Genomic DNA, 23658 nt, shown 5'->3' with positions numbered 1-23658 from the left:
TGGGTTAAATGCAGAAGAACTATTTCCCTATGGGGACTAACACGCACACTTTACTTTACACTTTCGTCCACACGTAAATGGCGTTTTGAGATTTTTAAAAACTCCTGCCAGGACGGAGAGTTTCGAAAACTCACGCAACGTCAAAGGTGTGCGCCTTTTTTGACGTCATCCTGTGCGCCACATAATTGTGTACACGAGATAAATTTCTACAATAGACTACATACTGTTGCTGTTTGTCTTACTATATGCAGCTTTTACACGCTTACATATACACACGCAGTTACTGTCTCTCCATTTAGAAAAGACCAAAGACTGCTTCTATGCTTCATGTGTTTACTCTTTCCCGTCCAGGCTTCTAGACTTCTGATTGGCCAAGATTTCTACATGGTTAGGATTATGTCGGCACCTGTTGCTTTAGCCCCAGACAGACCACCACCTGACCAAGACCAGACCAAGCTCAATCAAAACTGAAATGAGGCAAAGTGAATAACTGCATTGTGGTCTGACAAATAAAGTCGAATATTCTCTGGACATCATGAAGCCGTGGTTTCAGCTTGTTATCAATACACAATTCAAAAGTTTACATCTGTTACTGTACTGGGGTCCATATCTAATAGCTTCCTCCTCCGTGAAGGCACTATTAATGCGGAATCATATTGAATGACACATTTCAAGTTTTAGAGAAGATGTACTACCACCCAGATGATATATTTATCCAGAAAGTAGTTGAAGTTTGTTCAGCAAGACATTATTAAACCACATTCCACATATAATACAACAGCATGGCTTCTCCTTCGACAAGGAAAGAATACCTGGAGCCTGAAAACAGGTTACACACCGGGGAAGAATAAAGGGCAAAGTGCAAAGATTTCCACAGCTAAAGGTCAAAGGGACATGACTATAGAAACAAGATGAGATCAGCACAAGTTGGGTTTAATTCAGGAAAAGAGGTCAGGAATTCACGTTTAAGGTGAAAGTTGCTCTAAACAATTTGAAAAAGTGGATGCATGGACAAAAATAGGGTTGGGAAGGTCAGGGTTGACACAGGGTTAGATTTTTTACTCCTTTTACCCTGGCGCAAGCGCTGCAGTGCTGATTGAGACTCCTGTAGGTTGAGTTGTTACCAGGGATGTCACTGGCTTTTCGCAACGACTCAACGCTCCCAGGCTGACTAGCAGATACCTCCATTGGAAAGGATGGTAGACAAACAGAGATAGCAGTTACGGACCATTTCATTTTTTATGATTAAAAAATTTGATTTGAAGGCATTTACCTTATATTTTTGATTTGTTTTGAGTATTAGAGATACATTTAAAAAAATCATGTTCATATTATATACACAAACTTTAGGTCCAAATAACAAACTCAAGTAGATGTTCTTAGCTTTTAATTAAAGACATACTGTGAGTGTAGCTGTTAGTGAAAAGAAACGGCTTTGAAGACAAAAAAAGAATCCTCAGGGAGCCGGTTCAAGTTATTTTTGTAAAGACTATAAATGGAAGTACAAATCCATGTATTTATTTTTACACATTTGATCGCTGTGGGTATGCACAGTATACAGTAGCTGGTTGAAATCTCGCCTCTCATTGATTAAGCCTCAGTCAGTCTGGGATTTGTTTGCCTTAGACTCGCAACATCTCTCTGCTACAACTACAGGGCCGGGCGTCAATATCCCTCAGATGTATAGTTTGTGCCCTCCAACTCCTCTGTGGGAGCAATTGTCCAACTGATGTGAACAGGGGAAGTCCTTTTCTCTACAGACCATTATTCTCCATCTCTCCTCTTTTCTCTCTGCTGTGCAGGAAGCAAGCTGTCCTGCAAATCTGCTGGACTCTCCTGCATTTACAGGGAACACTGCCACAGGTCTAGGAGGCTGCCTAGACTTGGAGGTGTTTAATGGGATTTTCAAAATGTCCTGTTTGTTTCTCTTGAGACAAACATCTCTGTCTTACCACTCTTTAAAGACTTTTATTTGTCAACTTACTTGTCTCTAACAACTGCTATTCAGGATATGGATTCAGTTTAGGAGATATATTTTTGGATGAAAGAATATGCCAGGACCAAAAACCAAAAGATACCACTTACTGAGGCGTACTTTCCAGAGGGTTGGTGTTGCAACTTTTAGACTGATCACTATTAATAAACACAAAGTCAAGCGTTCCAGGTAAATAAGAAACTATTAATAAGAACAAACCAAACTGCTAAGTTGTTGCTAAGATGCTCTATCACAGTTTTACCCTTTTAATTCAAATGGACAGCCTAATAATGGGAGTTATGCCTATTTATCTTCTGCACATACAATGTGAACATGCTTGTGCCCCTTTAATAGCAACTTACCAACTATAGCTGCAAACTTTATTGTGTAATAGAAAATTATGAATACATGGAGTTCAGTGTTTCACTGACATTTAGAGTGTACCTGCAGGCTGGTTGGCTTATTGGAAAGTGCCCATAGGTCATTTACATGTCTACCTGTTGGAATAGGTTTGTTTTAGTGTTAAAAAAAAATAGATGATATTCTTATATTGTACATTGTTGGTAAAAGTCAACTCTTAGCTGTGCTCAGGAAAATTACTCAAAAACTACCGAGACCAGTTTCACAAAATTTGATGAAAAAATAGAGCAAGGACGAAGAAAGAACCTGAATTTCTGTGAAATTGCAGTAGTTACTGGATGGCAACACTGATCGGTATAGCCTTTTCATATCTGTCATAACAGTCAAATTTAGAGTAATTCAGTGCCACAAGGTTGGTAAGAAGCCTGTTGCTTTGCATCAAAAGTAGTGTCAGAGGTAAAAGATCACAAGATCTTCTAACAGGTCACTGCTCACGAGCTGAACTGAAGAGACTGGATCTTCCTTATTTAATGTGACAGCCAGCTGTAGCGTGTTGACGCTGTCAGCTCCTGGATCTACAGCATCGCACAACAACAAGAGGCAAAATTCATTGCTAAATAGGATGACGAGGACTCGAAAGTCTTCTTTCTTCATCCATGCTTTTCAGAATCTACTAGATCATAGGTGTCAAACTCTGGCCCGCGGGCCAAATTTGGCCCGCAGCCTAATTACATTTGGCCCGCAAAGCCATAACAAATTACTATCAGAGCTGGCCTACTGGTATTACACAGCTAATATATATTGTTTAGTATTAAGCTTTGCTTGTTCCATATTCAGTTTTTCAGCAAAACGTGTTTGAGTCCATAAGAAAAGATTCATTCTCATATCTGGAGGAATAAATATATTTCAATAAATATTTACGTTAGCCCGCGACTTTGTCCCAGTTTTGAATTTTGGCCCACTGTGTGTTTGAGTTTGACACCCCTGTACTAGATTGTGACACTGAATACAAGTGTGTATGTTTTTCTTTCTGGTAGCAGTGTGTGTTTGCATCATTTACACTTACTATTCTCTGCTGCCGCTGCTTTTTCCTCAGCCTGATGAACTCCTTGTGTTGCCTTGAGACGAAGTTAACTGCTGCATACTCCAGAAGGGCAGCAAACACAAACAAAAGGCACACTGCCATCCAGATGTCAATGGCCTTCACATAAGACACCTGGAAAAGGACAAGGTCACAGTGTAATCAATAGCCAATCAATAAGGCTGATGGATAATTTCGTGGGTTGTTCACAGGCTCTGGGCTATAATGACATACATCTTTGGGATGGCCTAGAATTCAAATGAGTCAGTGGGTTGTGGGCTGTTGACACATAGCCATGAGGCAGGTCACAGCTAAGGCTTGGGGAGTCCCCTGGCCGTGTCATTCATGAGAGAAGATATGTCACACCACATCAGCAGCACCAACCGAGCAGGCACTCACTCAACTGAGCAGCATTTAACTGACTGTTACAGATACATACAGAGAAGCAAGGAAAAACAGAGAGGGATTGACAAACAGTTTCTTTTAAATGACTCCCTGTGGCTCAGGAGGTGGAGCGGGTCGTCACAGAATAAGCTGCTGTAATGTTATTGTGAATAGGTAAATGTGGCTTGAATAGTCAAAAGACTAAAAATGTGCGGTATAGATGTCAGTCCATTTACCACATAAAGACAAAATAAAGATTTTTTTTCATTTCCATTGACTTCACTTTGGTGGGCACAGCCAGTACAACTTTGTAGGAGTTATAACAGGATGCGACAAATTCTGATTTCTGTCAAACTCTCACTGAAGTGTCTCAGGAATTCAGTACATGCACAGTTTAATTCAGCTCAAATCTGGGACAAACTGCAGTCATCAAATAGATAAGTGCCGATTAAGGTTGTGTATAGATCTGAAATGGCTGACATAGTGTGTCTGATGCTTTTCTTGTGATAGTCACAAGGTCTTCGCATTAAATCTATACTCATACAGAACCAATTACACGTAAAACGTCTTTTACAGACATTGATTCTCTGCTGCTATCTCATGAAACATTTGATTTGTCTTGTCAGGTAATATCAGCAAAGTTAATGGTTTTTGTAAATCCTGCATTACTTTTATGTCTGAAAATGTCAGAAGAGTACAATTTTCACACTCAGTTCACAATGCCATTTATTACATATGTTTCACTTGGTCAATTACCTTTTTCTGGAGCTGATAGCGTTATGTAATCCTATTTCTTCTCATACTTTAAGTTTTTGGACAAATCTGGGAATATTATTAGTTTCAAAATCTGTTCATTTGTTTCCGAGGATAATATTTCAGGTCCTGTGGCAGAAAAGTTACTTCTTTGCACTCTGCTGACATTTTAGATGTGATTTATTCCATCTCAGATCTTCTAATTTTAAAAGCAACATGCTAAATCCAGCAGACTGATGTTTATTTTAAACTTCACCTGAATTTGAACAATTTTCCAGGGCTGTAGGTTTCTAAATGGTAGTGTAGGACTCACCTTGGGCAAAGAGGCTCTTGAGCCGGAGCTCTGTGTGGTCATTGTAAGTACTGTGGTGATGCCCAGACCAACTCTGGCTGGTGCAGCATCCATGTTTATCCAGAAAGAGACCCATGAGAGGATAACAATGAGAAGGGAAGGGATGTACATCTGGATTAAGTAGTAACCCATCTGACGTTCCAGGTGGAACTTCACCTCAATGCAGGTGAACTGACCTGCAGAAAGATGGCATAAGACAAAAGACTGCCTGTTTTGCTTTACTTGTTTTTCATGTTTTTGTGTCATGACCTGAAATATAAATACAGTAAGAAACAAGTTTGTCTTTTAAAATGACATTTTTCTTGAAGGCTACTAGACTTCATGCAATCAGAATTATGCAGGGTGTACTGGAATAAGATGTGGCTTACTGCGACATGCAAAAAAAGTCTTATAACATGGGTAACTTGGTGGTTACACTTATTGCACCTGTGTTGTAGTGCTTAGTGCAGTAGCCCAAATCCTTCTCTTCTTTTAGCACAAACTGAGGGAGGGTGAGATCATCGGCCACCTGAACGGGGTTCTCAGACAGCCACTCAAAGATTAAGTCATTCATCGTGTAACCAACTGTGAAAGGAAACCAAGGGGCACAAAAAGGAGAGAACAGACACAAATGGTGAGAAACGTGCTCTTCCAATTACAACTTAGTCTCTTCTACTCGTTCTAAACAAATCCCTCCTTGTTTCTGTGTTTTTCCCTTGCACCCTCCCTGATATTTGAAGCATTTAGCTGATATATACCCCACTATTTTCACATCATGCATTTTCCTACACTACTGCATATTTTGAAAAAAATGCATGCAGCTGCTAATGTACGTCACTTCACACACTCAGTATTGAACATGCAATACCTAAAAAGAGACAAAGTTCCATAAAACTATAACAAAAATACCAAGTTACCACTGACTATCTGCCAAACTGCACCAGTACAACAGCACTTTACAGAGTTATGGATAGCACTCTTCACAAAATACAAGATGTAGTGAAAAACAAGGCTGCACATTATTTAGTCGTTCGGAGACGAGAAGTGCAGAAGTTTACAAAAAAAAGTCTGTGTGTTGTTTAACTCAGATAACCTGCTTCAGCAGCTATTGAATATTCTTGTTATCACTGCCGTTATTCCTCCTCCTTAACCCAATTTTTCAAGGGGATCGTGCTACCACGGTCTAAAATCCGTGCATGAGAAAACATTAGAAACCTTGGCTAATGAGACTTTGAGAGAGGCAGAATGAAACTTGCAAGGCTGTGGTGATGTAATGCTCCTCTCCCCATCTGTCCAGCTACCAGCTACCCTCTGCCATCCTGTTTGTCACAGTAAAGGTCACATCATACTGCACAGCAACAGTTGTGTTGTTGTGGTTGTTTGAAGGTTACAGACTAAGGAGGCGACACGAGGAGCATATCTGCCTGAGAAACTCTGAGAAACTGGTGCCAACACACCATTAACGCACAAACTACAACATAGAATACGACTGCCACGCAGTTTAGAGAAGCACTTAGATGTAAACACTTGGGATAAGTCAACAACAAATACATTCACATGTTGATTTGCATCATTTTTTAAAAGGGTTACACTCCTCACAGCTGCGTGATTACAGGTGTATTAAAAATGCATGCTGCATGCAACAACAGCAAGGAGTTCCTCGCACATCTAAATAATACTGATGTCTACTGGGACCCTTTAGGGCCTGAATTACAAAAGACATCAATTATTCACGATGTTACATCCAATCCCACACCACCAGTCTGAAAAACACCACCACTAAAACACGCTTCTGTCGTTCACAAGGAGAAGTCACTGTCATTCAGACATCCTGCTACAACAACCAAGGGGAATACCAATGCTTTCCTGTTCTGTTCCTCTGCCAGACGGAGCCAACAGACGTCAAAACGCAACCGACACAGCTTTCAAGGTGCAATAAAAATGGAATTCATGAGCCAGCATGTCTGGAATATCTCAGCAAGGTAGAGTAATGAGCATTAGTCACATGCCATCTCTTTTTTCATGTTATAAAGTCTTTCACCTAATGAAAGTTACAGTTATGCTTCACACTTCCTGTTTTAGTCTTTCACTAATAGACTAACTTCCAAGTAGATTTGGGGTTACTGAACATTAATGGCTCGTGGCAAAGCAAACTAGTATAAGCTGCATATATGAGGCTTTGAAGTGTCAGAATAAGGCAGAATCCTATGGTTGGCTCTGTTTATATATCTGTATAAGCCCGTGGCCTTGGCTCTCTAAACCTCAGAAGATAAACTCCTCCCCCATTATTCTCCTCTCTCACGCTCTCATGCTGAGCAGATGGTGTTGCGAGAGCTCTAGTAGTGACAGCAAAACCCATAATGTCCTCTTAACATTAAGCTCAAGCCAAGGTGATCGCACCCTTGGGTGGTGTACACTAGCAGCATCCTCAGTAGGCCTTTAATCATAAATGATTACCTCTCCTCTAATGGCAGTGTGATGTGATACAGTAACCCCCAGAACTAACACACATACACGCACGCACATATAGACAGACACTGCCACATCAGGCACACATCTGTTTACCCGAGCGTCTCCTCTTCTTGCACTTCTGAAGGGTGAAATGTCTTTATATTTTATTAGATTAAAAAAAAAAACAAACTCAGCTTGTCCCTCTGCTTCTTGATTATTACCGAGTCAGGTACAAATCCAGATAGCGGTTAAAACTTTAAACTAAACTTATTTGGATAAAAGCTGAATCTTTGGAAGGCTCTGTCTATTTCACCCTTTGCCAAAGTTGAATTCTTTTGTCCCTGTGAAGGGAAATTGGGTCACCCCTAGGCACAGAGGGTGGGTCACATATAATAAAAGGGACACAAAATTAAAGTTTTATTATTTATATCCTGGAAATTGGTTTCATGAGGGCAGATACTATCTCTGCTAAAGGCAAAGGAAGTCTGAGAGAGGAGAATACTCTTCCTACTCGGTTTTATCAGTGCATAACATTTTAATAGGTTTCAAATATGTTTTCTACGTTTTTTCCAAACTCTCTGGTTTTAATAAATGCGGAGAAAATGTGGTGCCTTGGTCCAAACCTTTGAAACTGTCCACTCCACTGAGCTGACTGATTTGTCTGGCACTGTGACGTGAAAAAGTAGCTTCTCTGTCAAACATTCAGTCCAATGAGCACCAAAAAACAGGACTAAAGATTAGCCAGTGTCACTGGCGGCATCAATGCTGATGCCAAGCAGTTGTCAAGCTGTGCAAATGAGGAATCAGTCTGTTTTGCATTTGTGCTGCTGAAATTGACATGATCCCCTCGAGAGTATTTTACATAGATGGTATGCATTCTATACAAGGGGTAACATCGCAGTTTGATTTTGCTTTGGTCTGCTCTGCAAAACCAATATGTTTGCACGACTGCACTTCAGTGTCAACCTAAAATTGTGATAGCTTCAGACAAAGAGGTTAGTCTCTAAAGAGTGATTAGGGGAAAATCAAATCCTCTCTCCCACTGAAATGTTCAGGAGTGGAGACAGTGTCAGACTAAAGACAGAAACAAAGTGTAAGAACCTGACAATTCTGCCATGTTTCATGTAAGAAAATGTGAATGATTCAAGGGGGGAAAAGTTCATTTTATTTTTCCCTTCTCTGAGATTGCAGCAGCAACATAGCTGGGGTTTTCCACTCGTCCCTTTGCCCAGCAAAGTTTTCAGTTCCTCCCGGGGGATCCTCAGATATTCCCAGGCCAGATACGATATACTCCTTTGAGTTTCAGGCCTTACACAGGGGTCTTCACTCAGCAGATGTAAGCAGAAAAATCCCCCCCCCCCTCCCAAAAAAAAAAAAAAGATGCCTAGGAGGGATCCTAACTAGATGCCCAAACCAACTTAATTGACACCTTGTGGTATAAAATGACAGCTGCTATCAGTAGCAGCACCAATTTTCAGTAACTGACTAATATAGTTAGCTTCACCAAGTGGATAAAAATACTACTGTTGTTGACGTAATGTCAGTCAACATCTGCCTCTATAGTTGCCTAACTTCCACAGCTTAAAAGGTTTTGAAATGGCATGTTTGCTCTTAAAACGGGAACAAGAATGAGGCTGTTTTCGGTAAAAGCAATTGTATTTCATAGAAAAGCTTTACCTGATAGTGTAAAGTTCCCCACATCCTAATCTACAGGACAAAAAAAAGCAAACATCGGTCTATACAACATAGCGTGACTTTTGATCACTGTCACAGGATTTTTACCCACGAGACAGTGGTTCTTATACTAATTCTACAAATGCTGGTTATGGTTTGGGTTAATATAGACCCTTTTGCACTGTTAGATGTTTTGCTATTTGAAAACCCTTAAGATAAACTTCTAGAAAGTACAAAGCTATGACATCACAGCAACATGACCGGTCAGTTGTAACAGTGTCCAGGAAGCAACATTAATTATGGTGATATAGGAACAACACGGCAATATCAGATTGTGGATGGATTAAGTACAATTGGATCCTTGACTGCAAGACTGCACCCAGCTTGAGGAACCTATTTCGCACACATATGCTTGCACATTAGCATCTTTCTCAATCAAGCTGGTAGAGCGCTTACAGTTTCACCTTTGCAGTCGTAGTTTAATAAATATTTAATGTCCGTTACTGCTGTTAAGCAATATGTGGACAATTGCTCCTTCTGTGAAATAGTACGGACAATGGTCAACACCAGCTTGAGTAACAATCATATTAGCAATATCGATTAGAAACATGGACAAACATATGAAGCAATTACAAAACGTCATGCTCACACAAACCTGCAGAAAATAAGAAACCAAAGGAGGATAAAAGAGAAGTGAAACAAAAGGAAGAGGAGGAAATGAAAACTCACAGCTTTCAAGCTGCATGGTACAGGTCTGAATGTCCATTGGGAAATTCTTCAAATCCATAGGGCAAGACAGGGTAAGAGTCAGCCTGAGATAGAAAAAACAGATTGGAAAAGAGAAATAGGACGTAGAAGATGTCAGAGGGCACGACAGAGCTCGAGGAAAAGACACGAAGCATAAGAAGAAACGATCGATTACAACATTTTTAAAAAGTGGCTTTATCAGCGTCGGCTGCTTTGTTTTGCAATTTATGAGTCTGTATGAAAATGTTCAATAAAAAGTAATCGAATAAATAAAAATAATAAACAGGGATCTTTTTTTCAAAAAGAGTAGATTGGAAAACAGCTTGGATTTGTCTGCCATTTGATCGCTCACTCACTCACTCACTCACCACAGTAATAGAGAAGTAATTGGTGCAGGCATCCCGACTTTTATTTGTTGTTTTGATGCATTAAGCCTTCAAGGATTCTTAGAGAAGAGAGAGAGAGCTATTTGGGAGTCTGTCTGGAGGAAAGCTCTGTAATTACCTGCTGTAATGCATTGCCCAGAGGCGAGACAAGAGCCGGCAGCAATATACACTCAGACACCCATTTGCAACTGTGTTATGATGACAATATCTCTTTCACCAGCAGAAGAACAAACTACAAATACTCCACTGGTTGACTCGCTGCCTAAATTGTGTCATGCACTTAGAGGGAACAAAGATGTTTGATGCATAATTACCGAACATAGTTTGCAAGCAAACCTAAGAGATGCAGTAAATCAGTGGAATGAGGAGGTGATTATCTGTATTTGCAATACTGTGAGTCTGTTTTCAATGGATGATGTCAATGTTTATGCCTCTCCCTCTTCCTAAAGAAGTTTTTCTTCTCAGTAAAATAGTAATTTCATGATTCAAATTCAAATTCAAATTCAAATTTTATTTGTCACACACACACAGCCATACACAGTATGACATGGGGGTGAAATGCTTGTAGCTGTACAATGCCCGACCATTAAATGACAGAAGAAAAGTTTTACAATATTTACAATTTACTACAAAAATTTACAAATTAATTTAGGAATTTACAGTAAAGAATGTGCAAATAGCAGAAGAGATTATAAAGATAAGGATTATAAATTATAGGAATTATAGGATTATAGGAAATGTGTGGTGGTGCGTGTGGTGATGTGTGTGAGAGTCCAGTCTTATAGTGACGTGTTTGGGAGAGTCCAGTCCTACACCTGGTTCAGGCCCCGAATAGCCTGGGGGAAGAAGCTCCTCCTCATTCTCTCTGTTTTGGCCTTAAGGGAGCGGAAGCGCTTCCCAGACCTCAACAGTGAGAAGAGTCCATTGTTGGGATGGGAGAGGTCCATCATAATCTTCCTAGCTTTGGACTTGCACCGCTTGGTGTAGATGGACAGCAGGTCAGGGAGCTCTGATTGAATGATGCGTTCTGCCGAGCGCACCACCCTTTGCAGATCTCGTCTGTCCTGCTTGGTGCTGTTCCCAAACCAGGTGCAGATGTTTGACGTCAGGACGCTCTCGATGGTGCAGGAGTAGAAGTTCTTGAGCACCTTCAGTGGCAGATGGAAGTCTCTAAGTCTTCTGAGGAAGAAGAGACGCTGACGGGCTTTCTTAACCAGGGTGTTGATGTGACAGGACCATGACAGGTCCTGAGTGATGTGGACACCCAGGTATCGGAAACTGTCCACTCTCTCCACTGGCGTGCCACTGATGATGAGGGGTTTGTAATTCCTCGCCTGCTTTGTAGTGAAGTCCACGATCAGCTCCTTAGTCTTGCTGATGTTTAGGAGGAGGTTATTCTCCTGGCACCAGGTCTCCAGGTTCCTAATCTCCTCCAGGTAGGCCGTCTCGATGTTGTCGGAGATCAGGCCCACAACAGCAGTGTCGTCAGCAAACTTGACAATGGAGGTGGTGTCGGATGTGGCTACACAGTCATAAGTGTACAGTGAGTACAGCAGGGGGCTTAAAACACAGCCCTGAGGCACTCCAGTGCTGAGTGAGATGGAGGGGGAGACTTGTTTTCCTACCCTCACTGATTGGGGTCTGTCTGTGAGGAAGTTGAGGATCCACTGACACAGTGATGAGCTGAGTCCTAGATCCGTCAACTTGGTGAAAAGCTTAGAGGGAATTATTGTGTTGAATGCTGAACTGTAGTCCACGAACAGCATCCTAACATAATTCCCTCTGCCAGTGTCCAGGTGACTCAGGGATGTGTGGAGCAGGTGAGATATGGCATCGTCTGTGGAACGATTAGTCTGGTAAGCAAACTGAAGTGAGTCGATGGTGGCAGGAAGTGAAGAAGTGATGTGATCTCTCATCAGTCTTTCAAAACACTTCATCACAATTGAAGTCAGTGCTACTGGACGGTAGTCATTGTGGCAAGCGGGCTGTTGTTTCTTTGGAACAGGGACAATAATGGACCGTTTGAAGCACGTGGGAACCACAGCTTGGGCCAGGGAGAGGTTGAAGATCTCCGTGAACACCGGTGCTAGTTGATCAGCGCAGGCTCTAAGGACCCGGCCAGGGATTGCATCTGGTCCTGCTGCCTTCCTGGTGTTCACCCTCCTGAAGGTGTTCCTCACGGCATGCTCTGTGATGACGAATGCATTTTCTTCACTGGTGCACTCCGAGCGCGCGCAGCCGTTTGTTGTTTTAATTGCTGCGGCGTCGAAGCGAGCATAAAACGTGTTCAGCTCATCAGCCAGTGAAGCATCTGCATTCATCATTGAAGAAGCTGGTCGTTTATAGTCCGTTATAGTCCGCAGTCCTTTCCACAGGCTCCTAGAGTCGCACTGTCGTAGCTGTGACTCTAGTTTTTCCCCGTAGCTCCGCTTTGCCTTTCGGACCGCGCTGCGCGCTGCGCACGTTGTAGGACGCAGCCTTGTATAGGTCCATACAAGGGAAAATCAACAACAAAACATATAAACATAAATATCACTGCACAACATAACTTAACGCGAACAGACTTTTGTGATTAAATTGTTTTCTATTGTGTACATTTTATCAGCGTTTTAATTACAAACATGTTTAAAGCTTTAAAATGGGAACTCTGGACACACGAGCACGGAGTAAAACTACATCTACTCCTCCCGTGCAATCGTTTATTAAGTCGGCTGCAAATTTCCCATCTGGCGCAGAGCGTCATTAAACAAAATCGCATCAAAGACTCCGTCACACACTTGCCACTTGACATGTTTGCACCCTATTAATAGTTTGGTGACCTCCAGTGCGCATAGACATGCACTGGTTGGGTGGAAAGATGCAGTAAGATGAGTAACTGGCATTTCAGCAATCTGCTATATTTTAGTTAAGAAGTCATGTTTGAGTGGGATTTATTTTCCATTTCTCTGCTAGCACCAGACTGGGGAGCAATTTTTTTTTTTTTGGGGGGGGGGGGGGGCATCTTCACTGAATTTAGCAGAAATGGAGTGCCCAAGTTGAGTAACGATTTGCTGATGCATAGGGCTGTGCGATATGACCAAAATCTCATATCCCGATATAAGAATTCCATCATCCGATAACGATGTAAATCACAAAAATGTAACATTTTCTATAAATTCCGTGAATCTCGGGCAGCTCGACTTGCGTGAAGTGTTCTCAGCTGGGCGTCGTGTAGCTGGAGTCGAGTGTTTTAACCGATGCATGAAACGATACATTTTTAGACATAAGTTGTAACGGCCGCCATTTTCTTTGTGAGTATTTATTACACGGCGTGCTGCGGGGGAAAGCCTGTTCTGACCTTTGAGTCTAAGGTTTATTTTTTAGCACCTGGCGGCTCTTTTTTACTTCTCATCTGTAAATACTCTGCATACTCTTTTATGTGATTCAGTTTATTTTGAAAAGTCTCAACAGGATCTTGAACTTTATTGTGAAAGGTTTATGTGGAACATAAACAAGCGGACACGCGATGGTGTTACCGTCGTTGTTGCTAACGACAACGCATAAAAACAAGCGCTTGTCCGTCTGTAGTGTGGTTATATTAAATATAAGAGAAAGAGAGAAGTTTAAGAAATTAATATAGCCACTACAGTGACCATCGAAACCATGAAAAAAATATTGCCATAAACAGTTTATTTTGCGACACCACGAAACAAACGATAGCGTAAAATGAAACTATAGACATTTTTATATCGTCATCCGATATATATCGTTATATCGAACAGCCCTACTGATGCATATACATAGTTTGAGTTTAATGCCTCGATTAAAAAAAGAAAAAAAGACGCTGTTTAAAATGTAAACCAAAAGAAAATACAACAATTTTCCAAACTCATAATCCCAGATCTTTGTCACAGCAGCGCAAAGAAAACCTATTCAGTGTTTGAACTGAATCTAAGAAACAGTTTCAGTCCACCAATCTGCAAAAGACTGAGTCTACAAATTCTCTACAATTTCAGAATAATGTTTCTCTGCGTAAAATTGTGAAGGCTGCAAATATCTAATCATCTACAGCACATAATATCAAGAAAAAGAGTCCAAGAATCTGCATGACATGACCCTGTCTCACCTCTGAGATGTGCTGCTGCCAAAAAATTTAAAATGAGCTACACTTTTCTTTAAATAGTACATTTTCTCACTTTAAACATTTGATATGTTTACCATGTTCTTTACTGTGAATAAAATATGGGTTTATGAGATTTGCAAATCAATACATTTTCTTTTCATTTACATTTTACACAGCATTTCAACACTTTCTGAATTTGGTTTGGAAAATATTGTATGTACAGTAATGTTGTATATAAAGCCTAAAGAGGACAGAACAAAATCTGAAGTAAAATAGAAAGTCTCAAGCTCAAACTGAATAGAATTAAATGGACTTCACACATGAATAATTCCCTCTTTAGGGGGTTTATGGTTAGAAATGGGCAAAAAAAATTCTACAGGTCAGACTCTCACTCACAAATCCAAACCTACTAGAGACTGAAATTCAATAAATTCATGTTGTTAAAAAATAAATTGAAGTGTTTTCTAAACATATAACTAGATAACCCAGTACCAGTGGTCCTGCTGTTCTAGAAATATAATCTTTAGTTACCTGATACTGTAAAGAACGCTGCCATCTTGGAAAATCCGTAGCAGCTTGTTATCAGTAGTGACCTCATGGAAATTGGCTCCTTTCTCGTTTGCGAAGAATAAATCAGGTTTCCAGATAGAGTCCAACATGGATGGATCCAGATCAAGGGAGTCATCGGGGTATTCGCTGTATGCCAGACGAGGGTCATTCCATTTTTGCCGTAGAAATACATTGAGCCTGTAGTCCTGTGGAAGAACGCAGGGTAGTTAATGGAAAATATACCATCAGTGGAGGTTGCCGTTAGATGGAAAACTCAGAAGTGGATTGTTCTGCTGTAGTTTGAGAAGTTCTGGGACCAGTCTGATACGGGTCACTGTTTGTCCGTTCTTATTTTGAATTGAAGCTAAACTTCTCAAAGCCAGACAGAAATATCATGAAAGTTATTCTCTTGGGATGGAGTACGACTTTATACAACATTAATTCGAGCTATATAATTTTTCTACTTTATATTTCCTCATGATGAGAATAACACACTTTAATGAACATCCTTTCATTTGAGAAATGTGAAATGTGTGAAAACCCTGGAGACTGAGCAAATAAATGGAAAATCTGAAAAATATTCATATCACACCTAACAAGAAAGAGCAAGCGCTAAGGTCACTGCAGATAATTCATCTTTGTTTGCTGCATTATATTTGTCAGGTTTAGTAAAAAAAGAAAAGAAAAGACTGCGCTGAGAGCTGATAATGAAGGCCAGGCTAAGGAAATACACCAAACACAGCCTGGCCTGCAGCCAGAAGACATAAGTAATTAAATTAGAAATCTAATCAGTACAATTAATTCATAATTTCTCTGTGGCCAATTGCAGTTATTAAGGTTTTTTCTTTTATTTATTTAAAAAAAATAAGAAAAGTCCTGCAGTTAAAATATTAATGTTTTCTGGGTTAACCTGACTGTAGCTTTGGAGCTCTGGAAGTCCCCCGGATACCCTTAAACACTTCACTGCTTTACTGTAGTGTTAATGCAGACGTAAGGGGAGCCATTTTTCCTGTCCTTTCACCCTTCTCCCTTTTCTTTCATTTTCTCAATTTTTCATTTTAATTGCAGAGTGGACAGTTCATTATCAGCATGTCAGTGACCCCAATGGTCTCTGAAGGTTGCACTGTTATGCTCCAGGAAACAGAAATTGCTTCAGCACTTAAAGGATTAGAAACCAATAAGTTAGAAAAGGAAAATGAAAAGTATTTTTTATTATTAATCATGCAGAGAGATACAACTGTACCATAATCTGCTGCTATAATCATGTCAAAGAGTATTTACAATATTTAATTTTCTGGGCTACGAAGAAAAAGCAAAACTTACATTTTTAAGAAATGTGTAATATTTGTACATGCTCTTCTTACCATGGTCGTTTCTGTGATTGAACCAAAGCTGTTGATAAAAATATTACAGGTGACGTTCACAGGCGGACCTGGGGAAAAGAGATAAGAACATAGATGCACACTTGTCCCTGCGATTTATGAAAAAGCACCACTGTGAATATTTGTCTTTGCACCTTCTAAGGCTATAGAAAATGTATCCATTGTACCACTACTTTTCATCTGCTTACAGTGACTGTGACTTAAAAATGTTATTGCAATGCATGCAATGCTAATTCCAGTTCTGAAGTTGGAGTTCCTGCTATTCCTCTCACTGTCAGTGTAACGACAGCTTAAAAGCTTCATGTAAAAGTCTGGGCACAAAGATAATGACAGGAGGAACAAATATAGTCAGGCGTCTGAGAAAACAAAATAGTGCTCAGGCCTGTCTACATTACATAACTCAGGGAGGATGTTTTATAGAGTCACACACTCCACTAACAAGTACACCACAGAGGTACAACATTAAGAAAAATATTTTGTTGCTTAAACCCTGACACTGTGGAGCTGTGTTCAATGTGTGGAGGACACACATGAGAACCTTACTCTCAGGTGCTTTGTATGCACACCATCTACCCATATCCTCTCCTGGTGACTTGTGGGTGGTTCAAACTGTTTCTTCTCTAGAAAATCCAGGTAGCAGTTTTGCACATATATTTTGTATGTAACAGAATTTTGGTTTTTGGAAGTAATGTCGTACTGAGACAAAATTACAGCGGTTGGGTATCTCATAGCATAAAGCATACGAACAGCTTTAAATGTTAGAATTTTCCTACAGTTTTGGTGAAGACACATACACGGCAAATGCACATGAGCTTGGCGAGTTGTTTAGCTTTCACAGCACAGACTCACTACTGTTTGCTTTGTTTTCTAATGCTTGTACTTTCTCTAGGATTTTCTTGAGGGCTACTGCGACGGTCTGCCATGGCGTACGCTGTACCTTTGAAGTTGGGTCTGATCCGTGCATCATATCCTGATGTTTTCCCCATGAGTTTGTCCAGGAAGTCAGAAGGTGAAAGCTCTTGTCTGCTGGGGTGCTTTATCTCCTCCTTACAGGAGCTCAGTCTGACATTACCCAGGAGGAGAGGCAAAGATGGGAGCAACAAATACAAAGAGAAAGAGAAGAGAGAGGATATGAAAAACGGTAGTGAAGGAGTGCATTCATGTCTGAGAGGTAGCAGTGGGGGTTGTGGGCAAAGAAAAAAAAATAAATGAAGCCAGCAAGTCAGTCATCAGCACAAAACACAGCAGTAGATGCGAAATGAGGGTGAAAAATGATAACTGAATGGCTTGCCTCAGCTGGCAACTAAAAGCTTATCTATTTCCCATCATGACTAAGACTTATTGAAGTTGTTAGACCCTAACTACTGAGAAGCAAAACAGAAGCAGAGGTAAACTTGTCCCTCCTCTGTGCCTCCCACTGCTTGCGGCTTAGCAGGGGTAAAGCTTGACAGATTGATGGCTCAATTGTAATGCTATGAATGTCACACTGGGGAGAGGAAGGAGTTGATACGAGCTCCAGTAAGGCTCGGGCAGCCACTGACAAGAATAACCAACAGCCTGGAGTGAAAGGAAAAAGAAGAAGGGTAACAAAGAGGGATATCTTAAGGAACACACAAAGAACAGGACACATTGGATTTGACTTCTGTTTGGCTCTGGCTGCAGCGCAGCATATTGCACCCCATGAATTTGATACAACTGTTAACAGTTCATGATTCTGTCAAGATCTAAAGCTACGTACAGATGGCAGGTTCAGTCCCTGGGAAGGCACAGTATTGCTGATACCCTGTGTTTTCCTGATTAAGTCTGGAACCAGTCTGATTTACCAATCTTATGCTCTTTGCTTTAGAGTCACAAAAACTGCATGGGCAGTTCATAGTTTACAGGGTGACTTTGGGGACAATATTTTTTAAACATGTGTGAAGCCGAGTTGGTCCTAAGATATGCATTATTTGCAATAGCACAGACTACAATTAGGAATTTAATTAGGAATTAGGAAACGCCAGTTTAGCGTTTACTGCATGCAAGAAGTCCAATTTGTGACTCAATTTATACACTTGTGCCATTACTTATTTTATATTACTCAACAGATTTTTTTAAAAATTGAAATTCCTTCGCAGACTGATATATTCATTTCCATATGGTGACATTTTGCCTCTGTAATTCTCAGTTCTGATGGACACCAACTGTACCTGAAAATAGCCTGCACGGTAATTACTACAGTCACTTCCTCTTATTCCTGTTGCAGTGTGTGTAGGGGTAAAAGAATGCATCACGTTTGTTTTGTTCTTTGAACTGCTTTAATTTTACATCCTCTCATTCGGTTTTAGATGATCAGAGTCATTAATGGGGCAAACATTCACTTCTGGTGCTTCTTTAATGGAAAAGCTTTTTGTCATCAGTCCACTTTGATTTAAATAAGGACGCTGATTTGAGCTAAACGTATAATCTAGCTCTGCCATCTATTACTGTGACAAGACAGACATGTTTATGTATCACTGTGTGTAGATTTAGTTACTGAAAGAAGAACTCCTTGTTGTTCCAAAACCTGTGACTATGGCTCCGATACTAAAGCGTATTGCCTACCAATTGGAAGGTCTGTGATCGATGCATCTATCGGAGTGTGACTTTGTGTGTGAATGTTAGAAAGTCCGAGTGCTTAAAAAGTGGACTTAACGGTTAAGCAGTGTTCACCATTTTTCCAAGCAAGCATCTTCAGCTTTATTTTTTAATGAATTCATTCAAATGTACTCAACTTGCTGTTGTTATTCAAAGACCAACACTTACAATTTGATTATCACTTCTGTGATAGTTTTACTAGCAAGCTTTGTATATATTTTTTAAACTTTTTAGACTGAATATTGTGTTGTGCTTGCCCACAGTACTTCTGGTACAGTGCAACTAATCTGACAGCTCATCTATACCTCTGTAACTCTAGTTTTACTGTTACTGTGCTCATTGATTTTACCAGTGTCTGTACCACAAGTAAAGCGAGCTTGTTGCCTTGCATACATGGTGAGGTTAGATGGATTCACTGACAACCAAAACAACATGCCCATGAACATACAAGCCTTATCACTGGAGCCCTTCTTTTGCTTTCATCATAGAGACGTGCACATATCAGTCTTTTGTGAAAGCTCGACTCTCACTGGTCCCATAACTCCCCTCACTCCACGCACTCCTTCCCCTCTAGTAACACTGATGTAACACGCGCACCTCTCTTATCTTTTTTCCCCTCTCACAAGCACTTGGCTACAAACACAAACAGGTGCACAAGGGGGTGGATGGATGGTCAGCCTCTTACTTGCAGTAAGCCACTGATAACAACAAACAATCTGTCTTGGGTTGCGTCCCTTTCACAAACCAACACAGAACAATAAAGCATCCTGTTTGGCCTAAAGTGTGATTTTTCTCTCACAGGTGGTCACAAGAATTCAAAGACAAATGACTGTGACAGTAAACTCTTTAATCTTGAAGAAATATTGACAGACAAAGAATAAGACCCTACAACAAGCATGTGTTGGCAGTGTGGATGCTTTTGATGTGGATGGCTCATGATCAAAGAAAAGATGCTGTTACATGACATTTTGGGAAATAAAAGATCATGGAGAGGTGAACTGCAGTCAAGACACTCAGTCTGCCCCACAACGCTGTCAGCCTAGCTCACAGGACAAGGTTCACCATTTCTATACTGTACTATGCATGCGTCAGTGCTCCGAGCCAACTATTAAGACAGAAACTTCTAGTGAAATACAGCCCCACTTTATAGAGCTGACTGAGAGTAATTTCTGCTTATGGTTGGGGAAATGGCAGTATGAGATTTCTCAGTTAATAAGGTGCTGGTAGTTTTACGATGTTTCCTGATGGTGATCAAACATAATGAAAATACAGTATGCAGAGAACACAAAGTTTAAGTGCATTTAAAGCACACAAGTAAAGAATATTTAAAGAGTAATAAGATAAATAAACTCTTGAGGTCAATGGACGAACTTCTTACCCGCTGCTATAGGAGGATGTGTGGGTTTGTTTTCCCTCGGGGACCAACATCACCTCTCTATCAACCCTCACGCATATCCAACTGGATTTCTTGCTATTGTTTATGGTGTCACAATAGGATCTTATATAACTGAGAGGGTGAAAGAAGAAACAGCCTAAGCCATTTACAAGCGTGTCAAAACAATTTTATCTTTAGGTTTCTGGCACAAATACAACTGTTTGAAAATTTACTCACTTGCATTCCGACTAATGAGTCCTGACAGATGTTTAAGATGTAGTGCTGGAGGTTTTGGGAAAGACTGAACTCCTTCCAAAAATTTACATCTTTATCAGGAAACTCTGTCTTAGTCAATTGCTTTTGGATGTGAAGTCTATCGAGGTTTATGTAGTGTACAGGAATCACTGTTAAGATGGAACAATATAATAATCTATTGACCATAAAACTACAAGAGAGGCTGCAAGTGGCTCATCAGAACCCTTAAAAACTAAATTATGTGGTTCTTTGTTTGAATGATTCAATTATTAAGATGCTCTTTGCTGACATTTAATTAGCCTGACCTTTTGCTTCCCCTGCATCCCTTTCATTTGAGGATCGGTGCCAGGCTGCTGTTGAGAATAACAAGTCATTCCTTCCATTATAAAGCAAGTTTTGGCTGTAACACTCTCGTTAGCAAGTGACTTTTTATTGAAAACAAAGCTAAAGTCAAAGCCAAAAGGTGATTGTATACACACATATTTAGATGCAGGGAAAATTTTGTTATAACAGTGTTGCCAGTAAGAAATGTTTCAATGTCTTTGAAGTGGTAATTTGCTTTATTGCTTTTATAAACACCCCCCCCCCCCCCCGACTTTACTGTTTGAATCTATCATAGGGTGGTTTTCAGTTTGAAAGGCCTCTCTGCATCTTCCTGAACTCACAAATTCACATCAGTGGGGCAGCTACAAGAGGAAAAAGCTGTTTTGGCAAACCTGCCAGGAGCGTCTTATCAGATCAACCATGTGTACCCAAAGTAAGTACAACTGGGGTGAAGAGCTAGCAAGCATTTGATTACCTTTCCACTCCACCAGGCTTTCAACCAAAATAAATTCATTGAATAAACAAATAAACCTTCAGGTTGCCGTTAATTTTGGTCAATGTAACAGAAGCATTATCCTGCTATCTTGTGTACACATGACCCTCAGTCCAGGAAAAAACAAACAAACATAAAAAGTCTACGGATAACAACGCAGGGGCCAGTGTTAGTCAGGGTTGCTTTGTTTTACAGTTCTTCCTCACACAAAACAGACGGATTTTGAGAAATGTTGTATGAATAGAGATTAATTTACTAGTTTTAAGTATATATTTAAAAAAAAAAAATCCCAACAGAGAACAGTGCAAACTAATTAAGCTACAGCGAAACTGGCATCAGCTTCTCTTTGCTTACCAGAGCTGTATGGCCAATTCCTCACAACTTGCTCTGGTTTAGCTTCACCACTGTCATGTTGTGTTTTTGGAATATGATGATACTCGCCACCTAATTACTAATTAAAAATTGGTGAAAAAAAAAAAACGTGAAAACTTATTTTAATCCAAATTATTATCTTTTTTTTAAAAAACAAACAAACAAACAAACAAGCTATACAAGAAAACATTTTATATTAATTGATTTATTTCTATATAAGGAACCCCATTAGTTTCCACAATAGTGGTTGCTAAACAAATTTTTATGAGTGTTTAATTTGGTTTAGATACAACAGGACAATGCTGTTTGTTTAACGGCTTTGGATCAGAAATTGATCTTTTGTATTATTGTATAAGCTTTTTAAATTTGAAGAGCTTATTGTGATAATCACACTCTTGCACTCTTAACATTTCAGCTCTCAGCATTAAAAGCACAATCATTGCTGCACTAGCTTTGAATGTTGGAACTGGATTTAATCCATAAGATGTTTATAAAGTGCAAATATAATTTATAGGAATCTGCTGCTGTTGCAGGTCAAGCAGGTCAAGCAAAAAGATTAGCTACATAACTTGACAAATGCTAGGCATTTATAGTGCGGTGTATCCTTTAGTTATAACGGACATCAGCACATCCAGTAAAATAAAAGAGGCTTGAGCTGTCGTTCTCTATATATTACATAGAGTTCAAATCTATAAGGACATAACTGGACTGGGTAGGGTGAGGGGGAAGGGAGGCTAGGTCAGCAAGAGACCAACAGCTGCAAAATTCACTGATTCCTCTTTTTCTCACGACGTATAGCCTCCATGCCTCAGGAGATATAGAAAGCTGCCCACTAATTTCAAGGACAGATAACGAAGCAGCTAATTATCACATAAAAATACTACTTTGAACATATTTGTTCAATTTTTATTTAACTTAATAACAATCAGTTTATATTTCATATAACAGATAAAAATTGCACCAAATCAGATGGGATGAGGGTCTTCCAATGGAGTTCAAACATATTTTGTTAATTACTTTTTCATTAGAAAGACGCAGAAAAGCACATCTTTTCACAGTATGGATGTTCACTGGTTTCCAACCAGGAAGCACTGGGGGATATCAAGGCCATTAGATGTTCATATAGTACATGGAAATGCTAAGTTTCTAGTCCCATTAGCATAATGGGAAACAGAAGAAAATTGCTTTCTCTGCCTGTTGCCACATTGCTCTAATTTCCTACTTGCCAACTTGTCCTTGACATTTACTTGAGCCTCATGTATTGATCTAATACCTCTTAGATAATTGACAGAACTTTCTATCAGGCCAACCAAACCACAGAAATCATTCAAGCTTGTGACAGGCATCTTATCAAAATGGTGTGCTTCATGGAAATACAATGACATGCCATTTTTTGTTTTTAATGGCCTGTGTAGCCCTTGTCTTTACACCACTGTATGAGATGGCCTATGGCTACTGCTGTTGCTTTTTGATCAATAGGCACATTGGGGAATGGGATTTGGAGCACACTGTAATTTAACCTTGCACATTTATCTTCAATGACATGACCACTGCCATCCTGTAACACCTTGAGTATGAAAACACAGGTACCGACAGAGCATCCTACAGCAGATGATTTGTCACTTAATCGGGCCATCACCGGGATCTCACACTTGTGTTTTAATGCAAGATGCCTTTAAGAAATAGGTTAAAAAAACAAAACACAGAAATCCAGCAAAGACTTGACTCAGGACCCGAGAGATGCATCTGGCTCTCCGGTGGATCCATCTACTGCTCATCAGAAATGGTCTCAATGGAAGGGTGGATGTCATCAAAGAGAGAAAGGGATAAAGTATGTTTAACTCCAAAAGGCCTGAACTATGAATTTGTGGAAATTTCACACTGTAATTTTTGGTTGAAATAATCTTCAGTGTGTATGGAGCGGGTCTGGACAAAAGAACAATACTAATCCATGTATTTTTACATTTTGATAATACAATGTACTCTATTATTTTACTGGATTAGAAAGTGATAAACACCAGTTTTAAATGCAACAACATATATATAGT

The 23658-nt window shown here is 40.0% G+C and overlaps 1 protein-coding gene across 2 annotated transcripts in view; it reads right to left on the bottom strand.

The window, feature by feature from the left end:
• The window catches only part of glra4a (glycine receptor, alpha 4a), a 46638-nt gene that overhangs the window by 4071 nt on the left and 18909 nt on the right, over positions 1 to 23658 (bottom strand). The window contains exons 2-9 of one of the 2 annotated variants that reach the window (XM_082550316.1): positions 17113 to 17237; positions 16158 to 16225; positions 14776 to 14999; positions 9739 to 9821; positions 5332 to 5469; positions 4867 to 5081; positions 3402 to 3551; positions 1072 to 1182 (exon numbers count right to left, since the gene is read on the bottom strand). In XM_082550316.1, the coding sequence (XP_082406442.1) occupies positions 1072 to 1182; positions 3402 to 3551; positions 4867 to 5081; positions 5332 to 5469; positions 9739 to 9821; positions 14776 to 14999; positions 16158 to 16225; positions 17113 to 17237 (1114 nt within the window). The remainder of the gene's footprint in view (positions 1 to 1071; positions 1183 to 3401; positions 3552 to 4866; positions 5082 to 5331; positions 5470 to 9738; positions 9822 to 14775; positions 15000 to 16157; positions 16226 to 17112; positions 17238 to 23658) is intronic. The other variant, XM_082550317.1, reaches the window with a different exon arrangement.

The sequence above is a fragment of the Aulonocara stuartgranti genome (assembly GCF_965226115.1).
Source record: "Aulonocara stuartgranti genome assembly, chromosome: 2".
Taxonomy (NCBI): domain Eukaryota; kingdom Metazoa; phylum Chordata; class Actinopteri; order Cichliformes; family Cichlidae; genus Aulonocara; species Aulonocara stuartgranti.
The sequence above is the reverse complement of the archived record's forward strand: the minus strand, read 5'-3'. Positions and strand labels throughout refer to the sequence as shown.